At 56.5% G+C, this 14,647-nt stretch overlaps 2 protein-coding genes across 2 annotated transcripts; both read right to left on the bottom strand.

The window, feature by feature from the left end:
- Positions 1-6,192: 6,192 nt before the first annotated feature.
- LOC102444237 (putative olfactory receptor 10D4) lies at positions 6,193-7,125 on the bottom strand. The gene has a single exon (XM_006129263.2). It carries the CDS (start codon positions 7,123-7,125, stop codon positions 6,193-6,195), a length of 933 nt encoding a protein of 310 aa, XP_006129325.2.
- Positions 7,126-11,984: 4,859 nt separating this feature from the next.
- On the bottom strand, positions 11,985-12,917 carry LOC102444472 (putative olfactory receptor 10D4). The gene has a single exon (XM_006129264.3). It carries the CDS (start codon positions 12,915-12,917, stop codon positions 11,985-11,987), a length of 933 nt encoding a protein of 310 aa, XP_006129326.3.
- Between the last annotated feature and the right edge of the window lie 1,730 nt (positions 12,918-14,647).

Here is a 14,647-nt window from a genome sequence, read left to right as displayed (position 1 = left end):
TGCCCCGTTCAGGACTCCTGTGGCCTCATCCAGCGTCCTCTCCAGCCTGGCCCAGGGCCTGGGAGAGGGGCCCAGCTGGGGCACCCGGGACCAAACAGACACTTAATCTGCTCTGGCTGCCCCCCACATCTCTCCCCGTGCTGCTGCACGGCCCACAGCTTCCCCACCGCTTCCTGCAGCCTCCCGGCTCTGCCTGGCTCTTAAATCCACTCCGGGCCCCTGGGGACCAGCCCTGAATCCCCACCAGGCTCCAAGCAGAGCCCTCGGATGAGCTGCCAATTAACAGAGAGTTGGCCTCATTTTGGAGACACTCGGAGACCCCTGGAGCGAGGCCCCCAGATAGAAAAATTAGAACAGCGCCTCGTAGCAGGAAGGGCCCGATCCCAGCACCACCGGGGTCTGGATTCTGCTCTTGATCCCCTGGCTTGATTCCTGGCAGCTCTGTGGCATTCACTGCGGCTGTCTCCCCTCTCAGCTCTGCAGCTCGTTGTCCAGGCTGTTTCCCGCTTTGGCATACCACGTGGAGAAGCTCAGGGCCCAGAAGAGGCTTTAAAATACCCTGCCACTTCTGTCCAAGGCCGCCCGTGCTGGCTGCTGCATCAGCGCCATCCAACTGCGAAAACCCTTTGGAGAGCCCAGGAAGATGTGTTCGGGAATTGCTTCCTGTGGGCTGCCCTCAACCGCTTTTATCCTTCCGCTGGAGAGGGCTTTAAAACCACTGTGAATTCCTTACTAGCTGAGCTTCCTGTCTGACAACCAGGCACACAGAAGTTCCTCCCGTCTAGCACGCAGGGTTGGGCACGTGATTGTGACAAGGTGATTTTTGTAAACTAAGGAGAGAACCGCACGGGATCAAGCATGACTTGGTCGCGCCGTGTTAGAGCCACTGAAAAAGGCAGGTCAGAAACACAGAGATCTGCTTTGCAAGGGTTCAGTTTGGAGAGGTACATGGTGAGGGGGTGATGTGTCCTCAGCAGAGAAGTCAGTCCAGCCCCAAAATAAAGATAATAACCCGATTCCCTCTGACTAAACATTCCCTGTTCCACTCACACCTCTGTTGTTCCAAGGTTTACTGCTTCCCTAGGCCTGGATGTCCCTGGATCCTCCATGCCCTGCTCCCTGGCTTCACTCTTGTCTGTCCCGCTCTGGTCACACAAACACCGGCCCAGGAGTATCACGGCTTCCCATTCAGAGCTTCACACTGTTTTCATTGACTCTCTGGGCTTCCTACCAACACTTCCTCCTTCCCCAGCATTCCTGGGGACTCTCCAGAGCCCACGGCCTGTGGCTTCAGTCCTTGCAGGCAATATAGGTAAGTGAAGGGCCGGGATGTCCAGAAATGGGTAACGCCTCCCCCCATTCATCACACATGGGTACTACTGGTGGGGTGGGATGTTCATGCTCCTCTGAGGTCTCCTGCCCTGGGACACCCACCAGAGAATTCCCCCCATGGGTTGAGAGGAGAGAGCCAGGCCAGAGGTTGGCCTGGAGGCCTCTGAACCCAACAGAGCTTTCCCCTGGGTTTGTGCGTCCCGCTGTTCCCTGGCCCTGCTCGGGATCTGTGTGTGCTATGGTCCTGTGATGGTGGGAGGGCAGAGCATCCCTGCTGTGCAGAGGGAGGGCACCCCCAGTCCTGCGCACACTATGGCACCGCAGCTTTGGAAGTTGCCTGGAGATTCCAAGAAGAGCTTTGAATCATGTTTTACAGGACAGCAGCCCCTCACAACCTCCAGCAAGCTCCTGGCACCATCATTCGGGGGGTCGCTCAGACGCAGAAGGAGACCAACCCGGCCTGTCAGAGATCACTGTCCCAGTAACCCACATGCAGGAAGGGCGTCATCCCCATCCCCCCTCTTCTCACTGCCTGACTGTCGCTCTGCATCTTGGTAGGCCACGGGCGTCTCCTCTGCTGGGGTGGGGAGTCCTGTCATGGAGACAAAGCCACAGACATGACAAAAAAAGGAGGGGGGGAGAGGGACCGGCCGACATGAGGGATTTTCCAGCCATTTGCTGCTGTCCCAGCACTGCAGCTCTAATAAGTCTCAAAGTGATTCCTCTAGTCGCTGTTAATTCCCGCTCTTCCCCTTGTGGCACCGTACCTGGGAGCTGGGATGCAAGGGCAGAAAACAGACATGATAATTAACCTCTGTAGAGGTGCAATGCCCAGCCCAGACACAGCACCCCATTGGGTGCAAGGGCCGTGGGGATTAATTAAAATGTTGATATTGCTGACGAGTCCCCAGGCTGGGCTGTGTCACTGTGCAGGGCACCAGGCTGAGGAGTGACTCTGGGTTTGCATCAGCTGAGCTCTGTGTGCTGTCCTGGTGCATGTCAGAGGTGGAAGGGCATTGGGCGCGTGTCTCTATCAGTGATTTGGGTAACGGCATCGATCAGGGGTCTCAAAGTTTCTGGCCCCTGGCCCGTCCTGTTCAATGCAAACATTCCCCAGCCTCTAGTAGACACTGCGCTGCCGTGTGCTTTTAGCTTCTGCCAGTGGGATCCACCCCTGCCTTGCTACGATTCAGACCAAGCATGCTGCCCACTCACTCTGCAAGAGTCCCCCCCCCCGTGGGGTCAGCCCAGGCCACCAGCCTCCCTCACCCCAGTCTGGGGAAGCTCTGGACCAAAGCCTCCTGCTCCCTCTGTGCACATGTCAGAGCCCAGCTATCCCACAGCTCCCCACAGCGTATCGGCAGCCAGCCGCATCCGCAGAGCTGTGTGCCCAGAGCCGCTGCTCGGCTCAGCAGACATGGATGCAGAGTTGAGTACAAACTTTGCACCCACGAAGGGTTCCCAGCACCATCCTGTGCTAGCACCTAGTTCTTCATTCCCAGCAAGAGCCTTGCTCACTCCCCCCACCCTTTCTTGTTGCTAGCAGCCAAGGGCATGCTGGGAAATGTAGTCCTTTCCCTTCTTCAGGGCTACTTGTCTGGCCAGGACCAAGGAACTCCAGCTCCCAGGATGCCTTGAGCTCTTAGCGCCCATGCTGGAGCCAGGTGCTAGTTTGCCTAGAGCCCAACAAGTGAGGAGGAGGGGAGGTAGGCAGAACCCCAGAGCCATTGGCCCTGGTGCAAATCCACTATTGTGAACCACCTGCTAAAAGAGTCAACTGTGTGACACTGATGTGAACAAAGGTAATGGAATTCTGGTCTGCATGACCAGGAGTGTTGTGAGCAAGACACGGGAAAGCGGCGAGAAGTCCCGTGGCACCTTATAGACTAACTGAAGTGTAGGAGCATCAGCTTTCGTGGGCAAAGACCCACTTCGTCAGATGCATGTTAACAAGTGGGTCTTTGCCCACGAAAGCTTTTATGCTCCTACACTTCAGTTAGTCTGTAAGGTGCCACAGGACTCCTCGCCGCTTTGGCAGATTCAGACTAACACGGCGACCCCTCCAATACAAGACACGAGAAGTCATTCTTCCCCTCTGCTCTGTGCTGATTAGGCCTCAGTTGGAGTATTGTGTCCAGTTCAGGGCACCACATTTCAGGGAAGATGTAGAGAAGAGCAAGAAGGATGAAAGGTCTAGAGAACATGAGCTATGAGGAAACCTGGAGGAACTGGGCTTGATTCGTTTGGAAAGGAGAAGACTGAGAGGGGACATGAGAGCAGTTTTTAGGTATCTACAAGGGTGTTTCAAGGAGGAGGGAGACACATTGTTCCCCTTGGCCTCTGATGACAGGACAAGAAGTAATGGGCTTAAACTGCAGCGATGGAGGTTGAGGTTAAACATTAGGAAAAGCTTCCTAGCAGGCCATGGCTGTCCCTAGGTATAGGCCCATTTTCAGGTGTCCCAACACAGGTGAGTGCTCTTGTTTGTCTGACGCTGTACCTCTGCCGGTTCCTCTCACCCCTCCCATGCACTGCTCTGTCCTGTCCCTCCTCCCTCCTCCATGCCCTTCCGCTCAGTGTGTGCTCCCTGATGCCCAGCTGGCTGGAGAGAGAAGCCCCCGGCATCTGCAACTCCATCCCGTCCCCAGGGAAGCAGGGAAGCACAAAGCCCCACTAGAAAGTGCATGGGGGCAAGGGACGACACAAGGGTTGTAGGGAAGCCCCGAACCACAGGCCCCCAGGAGAAGCTACACAGAGGGGGTGAGGATGCCATAGGCCCCTAGCAAAAGCTTCATGTTGTGGGGGGCTCAGCTGATTAGGGCCCCATAATTTGTAAGTCCAGGCTGGTTAAGCACTGCAATAAATTGCCGAGGGTGGTTGTGGAATCTCCATCACTGGGGATATTTAAGAGCAGGTTGGACAGACACCTGTCAGGGATGGTCTAGATGGTGCTTGGTCCTGCTGTGAGGTTAGGGGACTGGACTCGATGACCCCTCAAGGTCCCTTCCCATTCTCATGTTCTGTGATTCTAATTTCATTAGTATTAACACTATTGTTATGGATGTTATGGTAGGAGCTATCGTGTGGGACTGCGACCTGGGCCCATTTGTGTAACATCCAACACGGACACACACAGAGAATTGCTGCCTGAACGCAACACATCTTGAACAGCCGAGAAAGACAAATAATGTAATTATCCATGTATTACAAATGGGGAAACTGAGTCACACAGCAATATAGTGACATGCTCAAGGGCAAGAAGAGATTCCGCTGCCCAGATGGAACTTGAACCCAGATTCCCTTTGTCTTTACCACAGAATAAGGTTTTGCAAATAATTCCCATGGGCTCTGTAAATGAGCTGTGTTGAGTTGATACAGTTCTCAGTTACCAACCCTATAGCCCCCAGCTCTCCCTGTGTCTCCCTCTACGACCACCCAGTGCCCCTGACTGGGAGCTTAGGGAAGGTTCCCATTGGCCGTCAGAAGCTACCGGGGTTTTGACAATCGACGTGCACAGTGTGTGCTCTGACCACCTGGTCCCGGTTTGCTTTTCCCAGGCACCAGAGTCTGGGGTCATGGCTCTTTGGAAATTGGTTCCCGGGGCCAGTGCAAAGAAACCACCAAGCAGACTCCAGCTGCCCCCAGGGAGCGCCTCAGCGCAGGCAGCCGGGCAGGCAGCCCAGCAGGGGGCACCGCAGCGCAGGGAATGGGGTAGGCAGCTCAGCAGGGGGTGCTGCAGTTCAGGGAGCAGGGCAGGCAGCCCAGCAGGGGGTGCTGCAGTTCAGGGAGCAGGGCAGGCAGCTCAGCAGGGGGTGCTCTAATTTTGCAGGCAGGGCTGGGTCTAGTGCCGGGGGCTGGGCTCACGTGCCCAGTTCTGTAGGGAGAAGGGCTGGGGGCTCTGCAGGGAGCCCGGCCCAGCCCGTGGTAACTACCCCGGGTGCCTTTCACATTGCTGTTTTCTTGTTATTTCATTGCAAGGCGCAAGGGTCAAACATGTGTCCAAGGAGTCGGGGGCAATTCTGGGCCAGGCGTTAGTATTTCTGTGGCATGACCAGCTGGGAGGCCCAGGTGCAATGGGGCTTGCAGAGCAATGGGTGGGAGACAGGAGTAATTGTTACTGCAGCGTCTCCAGTAGGGAATGAAGCCCCAAAGAGATTCCATCATTCACCTGCCTTCCGGCCTCGTCCCAGAACCCTTGGCATGAACGGACTCCTCCCCCTACCCAGGTTACCTCCCCCAGGTAACCTTATGGACTGTGCATGTGACCTGATCCCTGTGGAACCCAATTGCCCTGCCTCGATCCGAGCCGAGTCCCTGTGACTTTTCCCTAGTGGTGACCCTAGGATCACACCAGCACCCTCCTCTCTCGCCCTGTGATGTCTCCACTGGCATCCCTCCCAGACCATCCCCTGGAGCAGCTCTAGTGCCCTCCTTCCGCACCCTGCGATCTCTCCACCGGCATCCCTTCCACACCACCATCTAGGGTAGCTTCAGCACCCTTCTCTTGTTCTGGCTCACTCTGAGCAGGGCACAAGCAAGCCGGGGACTGTCTGAGCAGCTGGAAGGAAGCATGGACCTATGGGTAGGGGGAGTCAAGGCTGCGCTGACAGGGCCTGTTCCCAGTGGTGGAGACTGCCAATCGGCAAAGTGATTTCACTACTTGGGCGGTGGTGCGAGCAGCAATTGCATAGAGCAGCTCTGAGACTCCTTGTGGTAGGAATCCTGCCTTATAATGAAGGACTAAGGAACTCGAGGTCTGTAGACTTGCGTGCTGTGGTGGAGATTTCCAGAGCCCGCAGCAAGGTGTGGGTCTCCAGCGCCAACTCATTTTGGGGCAACAGCTCCTGCCACAGCTGCACGTCAGCATGCAGATATCTGACCCCTGCTCAGTTTTCTCAGCGCCGCTTTCACCTCCTTGTTGCGCAACGTGTAGATGAGCGGGTTCAGCATGGGCGTCACCACGTTGCCAAAAATGTTCACGGGGGTCACCAGCATTTTGCTTTGCTGGGGCTGGGTGTAGATCAGGGTGCAGGGCCCGAAGAACAGTGTCACCACCGCCAGATGGGAGGCGCAAGTGGAGGCCGCTTTGCGCCGCCCTTCACCCGCGTTCATCTTCAGGATGCAATAAACGATCCTCACGTAGGAGGCGAGGATGAGGGACAAGCAAGTCATGGGCAACACCCCGCTGTTGGTGAAGGTCATGGTCTCCAAGATGTACGTGTCCCCACAGGCCAACTTGGCCACTGGGAAGATGTCGCAGAAGAAAGAGTCCACCACGTTGGACCCACAGTAGGGCAGCGTGAAGGTCAGGCTGGTGAGGATGGTGGCGTGGAAGGAGCTGGCAATCCAGGTGCCAGCAGCCAGGAGGGCGCACACCCTGCGGTTCATGATGAGCAGGTAGCGCAGTGGGTGGCAGATGGCCACGTACCGGTCAAAGGCCATGACCGTGTAGAGCAGGCCTTCGGTGGTTGCCACGAAGAGGAAGAAGAAGAGCTGGGCCATGCTCCCTCCCAGTGAGATGGTTCTATTGTTGGCCCAGAGAATGTCTAGCAATTTCGGGGTGATTATGGAAGACCATCCAAGGTCTACGACAGCAAGGTAGCAGAGGAAGAAGTACATGGGGGTGTGCAGGCGGGGGTCGCCGAGGACGGCTGAGAGGATGAGCAGGTTGCCCAGCAGGGTGCAGAGGTAGAAGGCTAAGAAGGTGAAGAAGAGGATGGTCTGGAGGCCGTCGGTGTTGGGGATCCCTCGGAGGATGAAATGAGTCACCATCGTGTGGTTGGTCAGCCCCATTTGGGCCTCATTCCTGGGGTAGGGCGGAGAAATAAAGCCATAAAACAACCTGTTCTCCAATAGCCTGTCTGTCCAGTGGCCCGGGACTCACTTCCCCTGGTGTTGGGAATATTTCTGCCCTTTTAGTGCCCAGTGGGGGCAGGGACTCCATTCTCAGGCTCAGCATGGAAAGAAAAAACATCCATGTTCAACATCTCATGCTCCAGAGGTGGAGGAGGAACATCTAGTCCAGTCCAGTCCAGTCTTCTAGTCTGGTCTTATTGGGTATGTCTAGACTACATGCCTTTGGCAACAGAGGCGTGTACATAAGGCTACCCAGCATAGGAAAATGAAGCGGCAATTTAAATAATCGCTGCTTCATTTAAATTAAAATGGCTGCCGCGCTGAGCCGATCAGCTGTGTGTTGGCTCAGCACGCTAGTCTGGCATGTAGTCTAGACGTACCCATCTAGTCTAGTCTAGTTTCTTCTCCTCTCTTGCCCTATTGCAATACTTTCAGTGACTAGGGGTTTCCAGTCTTATCGCCGTGGGACCTGAGAGCCTCCCTTCTTCGCCAACGTTTCCCACATGCGACATATCATTCTGCCCTGATTCGGTGCGGGGGGGGGGGTGCTGAGCAGGGCTTTCTGTCCATGGGGCTCAGTTGCTAGGGATGCCCGGCCTGCGAGGTGCCGGTCTGGAGGAAGAGGAGGATGAGGATGGAGCAGGCAAGCGAGGAAAGAGCGAAGGATTGCCACAGCTAGGTTTCTTCTGTCGATTGTGAGGGTGGGGGAGTTCCTGGGGTCAGGCAGAAAAGGAAAGGAAGAGGCAGAGTGTGGTTTCCATCACACCTGGGGCTCACAGCTGGGTTCAGGGGCTCTCTGCACCCTGACTCCATGAATTGTTACAGCCCCTGTGGCGGGGTGCTGTACGGAACATGCCAGAGCAGGGTTCAAACCTGGGATTCGAACAAGAATACGAGTCTCCCTGTGTTTGCCAGAGACATTCCCTAGTCAGGAGAGGCAGGGCCGCAGGGCAGAGGCTGGTGGGGCGGAGGGGGTTGTGGTGGATGGGGAGGGGCAGGGCTGCAGGGAGAGGCTGGCGGGGGGGTTATGGTGGATGGGGAGGGGCAGGGCTGCAGGGAGAGGCTGGTGGGGCTTTATGGTACATGGGGAGAGGCAGGACTGCAGGGCAGAGGCTGGGGATGGGGTTATGGAGGATGGAGAGGTGCAGGGCGGTGGGGCAGAGCTGGCAGTGGTGTTGTGGCAGGTGGGGAGAGGCAGGGCAGTGGGGCAGAGGCTGGCGGGGGTGTTGTGGCAGGTGGGGAGAGGCAGGGCAGTGGGGCAGAGGCTGGCGGGGGTGTTGTGGCAGGTGGGGAGAGGCAGGGCGGTGGGGCAGAGGCTGGCGGGGGTTACAGCAGACAGAAAGAGGCAAGTCAATGACACAGAGACCCAGCCCAGGGACAGGCAGGCGCTGCACAGACGGGGCTGGACGGCGGGTCGGTGGCTCTCTACAGAACACACCAGGCTGACAGACCCTGGAGGTGGCAGGGCCAGGCCAGAGACAGGCAGAGACGGGGGCAGGGTGAGAAGGTCGGTACCGAAGCAGGCGCCTTACACTGGCTGCATGGGCAGAGGCGGCTCCAGCTGGCTGGGATTCTTCCCTTCTGTCCTGGCCGGGACTCCCACGGCCCCATCCAGTGTCTGTACCCAGCCTGGCCCTGCACCCACGAGACAGGCCTGGCCAGGGTGCCTGGTACCCACCTGGGAGCTCTGATGCTCTGCCAAGCTGACCAGGGCTCCCCATGTCTCACCCTGCACTGCTGCACAGCCAACAGCTTCCCCACCACGTCCTGCAGCCTCCTGGCTCTGCCTGGCCCTTAAATCTCCTCCAGGCCCCTGGGGACCAGCCCTGAATCCCCACCAGGCTCCCGGCGGAGCCCTTGGCTAAGACGCCAATTAATGGAGATTTGGTTTCACTTCGGAGACGCTCAGAGACCCCTGGGGCCCAGCCCCAAGACGGGGAGATAAGGGCAGTGCCCTGGAGCGGGAAGGGCCCAATTCCCAGTGCCACCGGGGTCCGGATTCTGCTCTCGCTTCCCTGACCACAGCGCTCAGCTCCACCGTTCAGCAAAGATGTGGAGAAAATGGAAAAATTCCAGAGAAGAGCAACACAAATGAGAGGTCTAGAGAACAAGCGCAATGGGGGAAGACTGAGGAACTGGGTTTGTTTAGTTTAAATAAGAGCAGACTGAGGGGGGACATGGCAGTGGTTTTCAGGTACATAAAAGGGTGTCACAAGAAGGAGGGAGACAAATTGTTCTCCTCGGCCTCTGAGAACAGGACAAGGAGCAATGGGCTTAAACTGCAGCAAGGAAGGTTTAGGTTGGGCATTGGGAAGAAACTCCTGCCTGTCCGGGTTGTTAAGCCTAGGAACATTGTGGAATCTCCAGGACTGGAAATGTTGAAGGCAGGTTGGACCTCTCAGGGATGGGCTAGACTAGGGGTGGGCAATAATTTTTGAGTTAAGCCGCTTCAGAGACTTTTGAATTGGCCCTGGGCCAACCTGGAAGGGGCAGGGCCGCAGTTCAGAGGGGCGCAGCCAGATCACTGATTGGTCTATGGGTGGGGGAAGCAGGTGAAGTCTTTAACATTCCCCCATCCCCGAGAGAAACACCCGTTGTTCTGAAGATCTGGCGGTTCCCTCTAAGCGCCAGCACCCCTGGTGGTGGGAGGAGACTTTGTGTGCTCCCCTCCCACTTCTCCCAGGTCAATAAGGAGGTTGGGTCCATCAATTAGCCAGGATGGGAGGGAATGGTGTCCCTGGCCTCTGTTTCTCTGGAGGTGGGTGACAGGGGAGGATCACGTGGGGATTCCCTGTTATGTCCCCTCCCTCTGGGGCACCTGGCATTGGCCACTGTTGGCAGACAGGACACTGGGCCGGATGGACCACTGGTCTGACCCCGTCTGGCCGTTCTTATGTAAGTCTGCCCCTGGCCTGCAAGGGGGCGCCGCACTTAGCCACCCACCAGCTGAGCAACTGCTGGCTGTAGACTCTAAGGGCCAAGTCCCCTACAGGGCAGGAAGAGATTGTGTGTGGTTCCCTCCACCCCCAGACCCTGCTTGGCCTGGGGGCAGGGGAAGCGCAAAGTCTCCCTCTCCCTGCCCTCCGGCACACGGCACTTAGACTCCAATATCCCTTTAAGATTTTCCACCCATCAGCAGAATGAATTTTGTCTTGTCCCCAGTATTGAGTTCACATGCACTTATAAACATGAGAACAGCCAGACTGGGTCAGACCAAAGGTCCATCTAGCCCAGTGGCCAACAGTGGCCAATGCCAGGTGCCCCAGAGGGAGGGAACACAACAGGGAAACCTCACGTGATCCATCTCCTGTCACCCATTTCCAGACAAACAGAGGCTAGGGACACCAGACCTACCCATCCTGGCTAATAGCCATTGATGGACCTAACCTCCGTGAATGTATCTAATTCTTCTTTGAACCCTGTTCAAGTCCTGGACTTCACAACATCCTCTGGCAAAAGGAATTCCACAGATCGTGCGCTGGGTGAAGAAAAACTTCCTTTAGTTTGTTATAAACCTCCTCCCTATTAATTTAATTGGGTGACCCCTAGTTCTTGTATTGTGGGAACACAAAAATAACGTTTCCTTATTAACTTGGTCCACACAAGTCATGATTTTATAGCTCTCAATCCTATCGCCCCTTAGTCTCCTCTTTTTTAAGCTGAAAAGTCCACGTCTTTTTCATCTCTCTTCACATAGCACTACTTCCAAACCCTTCTCTCAACCTTTTTCAATGCCAGCCAGGAGACCCAGGTGCAATGGGGGCTGCGCCCACGTGGCTAGAGACAGCCCCTGCCCCAAAGAGCTCCCAGAGCAACGGGCGGGAGACAGGAATAATTGTTACTGTAGAGTCTCCGGTGCGGAACAGAGCCCCAAAGAGATTCCGTCATTCACCTAATTTCCTGCCTTGCCCTCATGACCCCTGGCGTGAACCGACTCCCCTCCTGCCTCCCTCACAGCCCAGGTAACTCTATTGACTGTGCGTGTCAGCTGCACCGCAGCGTCACCCACCTGCCCTACCGCAATCTGAGCAGAACTCCTGTGACCTTTTCCCTCACACCAACCTTTGTTAACACCAGCATCCTTCTCCCTCACCCTGGGACACCGAGCCCTGGAACAGCCGAGCCCTGGAACAGCTCCTCCGCCTCCCCCAGGGGGACGTGAGGCACAAGCTGACCGTGGGCATTTGGATCAGTATGTGCAGCAGGAACAAGGAGCGGAGGCTGTGCTGGCAGGACGGGGCACTCCAGGCTCAGGAGCAGGAAGGTGGAAAGGACAGGAGATCCCAGTAGAGACTTGGCTGAACGTGAGCTCCCACTATGACGTTGAGCCCAGAAGAGCCATGGTCACTGAGGGACATGTAGAGGAGGAGTCTCCAGTAGGAGCGAGGTGATTTCTCCTGTTTGGCCCTGGTGTGACCCCAGGTGGAATGCTGCACCCAGGCCTGGAGCAGGAAGTCTCATGATGGTTAGAGAGGCAGAGCGCTGTAGGTCCGCGTTACACAGCTGCTATTTTCAGAGACTTTGCCAAGGTTTCTCTTACATGCCGATGAACTAAGCGGCAGCCTAAGCGTGCTTTTCCCTGGGACAGCGTCAAATACGCCGGCCAGACGGCATGGCAAGGACAGCCAGCGATTGCTGGTAGCATTTCTGTGATGAGTCGCACTCCGGACAGACACGTGGGGCTTCCTTGTGATGGCTGGAGAGAGAGAGAGTCACAAAAGCCACCGAGGGGCCATGCCAACAGGTTCCTAGGTGGGTTTGCAAACAGACTCGCAATCCGCTCCTGCAGACGCACGTCAGCCTGCAGTTCTCTGGCCGCCTCCCAGTATCCGCAGAGCCACCTTCACCTCCTTGTTGCGCAGCGTGTAGACAGCTGGGTTCAGCATGGGCGTCACCAGGTTGCCAAAAATGTCCACAGGGGTCACCAGCACTTTACTCATCTCTGGGTGAGTGTAGATCAGGGCGCAAGGCCCGAAGAACAGGGTCACCACGGCCAGATGTGAGGCACAAGTGGAGGCCGCTTTGCGCCGCCCTTCGCCCACGTTCATCTTCAGGATGCAATAAACAATCCTGATGTAGGAGGCGAGGATGAGGATGAAGCAAGTCATGGGCACCACCCCGATATTGGTGAAGGTCACGGTCTCCAAGATGTACGTGTCTGCACAGGCCAGCTTGGCCACGGGGAAGATGTCACAGAAGAAATAGTCTATGACGTTGGACCCGCAATAGGGCAGCGTGAAGGTCAGGCTGGTGAGGATGGTGGCATGGAAGGAGCTTGCAATCCAGGCGACAGCGGCCAGGAGGGCGCACACCCTGCGGTTCATGATGAGCAGGTAGCGCAGTGGGTAGCAGATGGCCACATACCGGTCAAAGGCCATGACGGTGTAGAGCAGGCTCTCGGTGCTGGCTAAGAAGTGGTAGAAGAAGAGCTGGGCCATGCACCCGCCCAGAGAGATGGTTTTACTGTTGGCCCAGAGGATGGACAGTAATTTGGGGATGCTGATAGAAGAGATGCCAATGTCCAGCACGGCCAGGTTGCAGAGGAAGAAGTACATGGGGGTGTGCAGTCGGGGGTCTGCGAGGATGGCTGAGAGGATGAGCATGTTGCCCACCAGGGTGCAGAGGTAGAAGGCTAAGAAGGTGAAGAAGAGGATGGTCTGGAGGCCGTCGGTGTTGGGGATCCCGAGGAGGATGAAATGAGTCACCATCGTGTGGTTGTCCAGTCCCATTTGGGCCTCATTCCTGGGGTAGGGCAGAGAAACGAAGCCAGTGAGTTACTGAATCAGCCCGACACCCTACAGCTGCGATGTTCACCCTTCCCGCCACTGCCCCCAGGACTCCCTTCCTCTAGAAGCGGGGAATATTTCTGTCTTAATAATAACTGTTGGGGTCAGGGACTCGCTGTGCTGGCGCTGAACGTGGAAAGAGAAAATGTCTGAATGTCGGAGAGTCGGGAGATGAATAGACAAAGTGATTTGCCCTATTGTGTTCTGTTCCATTCTATTGTCTTCCTGTCTGGGCTGTTCAGCTGCCTCCTTCTCTCCTGCGCTGGCCCCATTTCTTCAGTCATAGTCTATGTAGGCCTATTTCCCACACATCTCAGCGCAGTATCCTAGAGCCGTCTGCGTCTGGCACACATCCATGGAGGTTTCTCCCTCTCACCATGTCCACAGAAATGAGGAGCCTGTTGGCACCTTGCAATTAACCACTCAACTGGGGATTAAACTTTTGTAAGAAAAAAACCCCTTCGTCAGGCACACGGACAAATAAATGAGGGTCACGTAAAAACCACCGTACACCAGAAACCTCGTGACCACTCCTCCTACCTACACGCTTCCTGCTTCCATGCAGGACACATCACACGATCCATTGTCTATAGTCAACCCCTAAGATACAACCATGTCTACTCCAGTCCCTCAGACAGAGACAAACAACAACACGAGCTCCATGCATGTGACAGAGTCGTTTGTATCCGCAAAAGCTTTCTCCCCAACACATTGGTCAGTCCTTGAGGTGCCACAGGACTCCTCATCTTTGCAGCTACAGAGCAACATAACAACCCCCTGAGATCTCTCTGCAGGGGGGTGGCCGTGGGTCGTGGTTTGGGAGGGTTTTATGTTACACACACCCAGGCTGTGACGTGGGGGTCCCAGGAAGAGAGGGAGGAGGGAACATGCAAAGCGATGCATGTGGGGAGGAATTGTCCCAGCTTGGGGAAATACAGGCGTGTTGGGGACTGTACTTGGCTTGGAGAGAGAAGGAAATTGGAGCCAGGGATACTGAGAGAGACGCTAACTTGACGTGGTTCCCATCATAACCAGGGTCCACAGTTTGGATCAGCGTGTCTCAGCTACCCCCCCCCCCCCCCGAGCCTCAGCTTCTCACATGCTTAGATGTGACCAGTAGGCTGGCAATCATGCCAGAGGGGATTTTGTAGGTGAAATTTAAAGGAGATTAATACAGTGTCTGTCGGCATTTTATCAGGGAAATTCCCCAGGCTCAGGGACAGGGCTGCAAGGCAGAGGCTGGTTGTGGGATACCGGGAGGTGGGAAGGAGCAGGGCTGCAGGGCAGAGGCTGGCGGGGGGGGAAAGTTATGGTGGATGGGAAGGGGCACGGCTGCAGGGAGAGGCTGGCGGGGGGGTTATGGCAGGTGGGGAGGGGCAGGGCTGCAGGGCAGAGGCTGGTGGGGGGTTATGGTGGATGGGGAGGGGCAGGGCTGCAGGGAGAGGCTGGTGGGGGGGTTATGGTGGATGGGGAGGGGCAGAGCTGCAGGGAGAGGCTGGCGGGGGGGTTATGGCAGGTGGGGAGGGGCAGGGCTGCAGGGCAGAGGCTGGTGGGGGGTTATGGTGGATGGGGAGGGGCAGGGCTGCAGGACAGAGGCTGGCGGGGGGTTATGGCAGGTGGGGAGGGGCAGGGCTGCAGGGAGAGGCTGGCGGGGGGGTTATGGTGGATGGGGA

The sequence above is a fragment of the Pelodiscus sinensis genome, chromosome 30, assembly GCF_052426305.1.
Source record: "Pelodiscus sinensis isolate ZL-2025 chromosome 30, ASM5242630v1, whole genome shotgun sequence".
NCBI lineage: Eukaryota > Metazoa > Chordata > Testudines > Trionychidae > Pelodiscus > Pelodiscus sinensis.
This window is presented reverse-complemented; position numbering and strand designations above follow the sequence as displayed.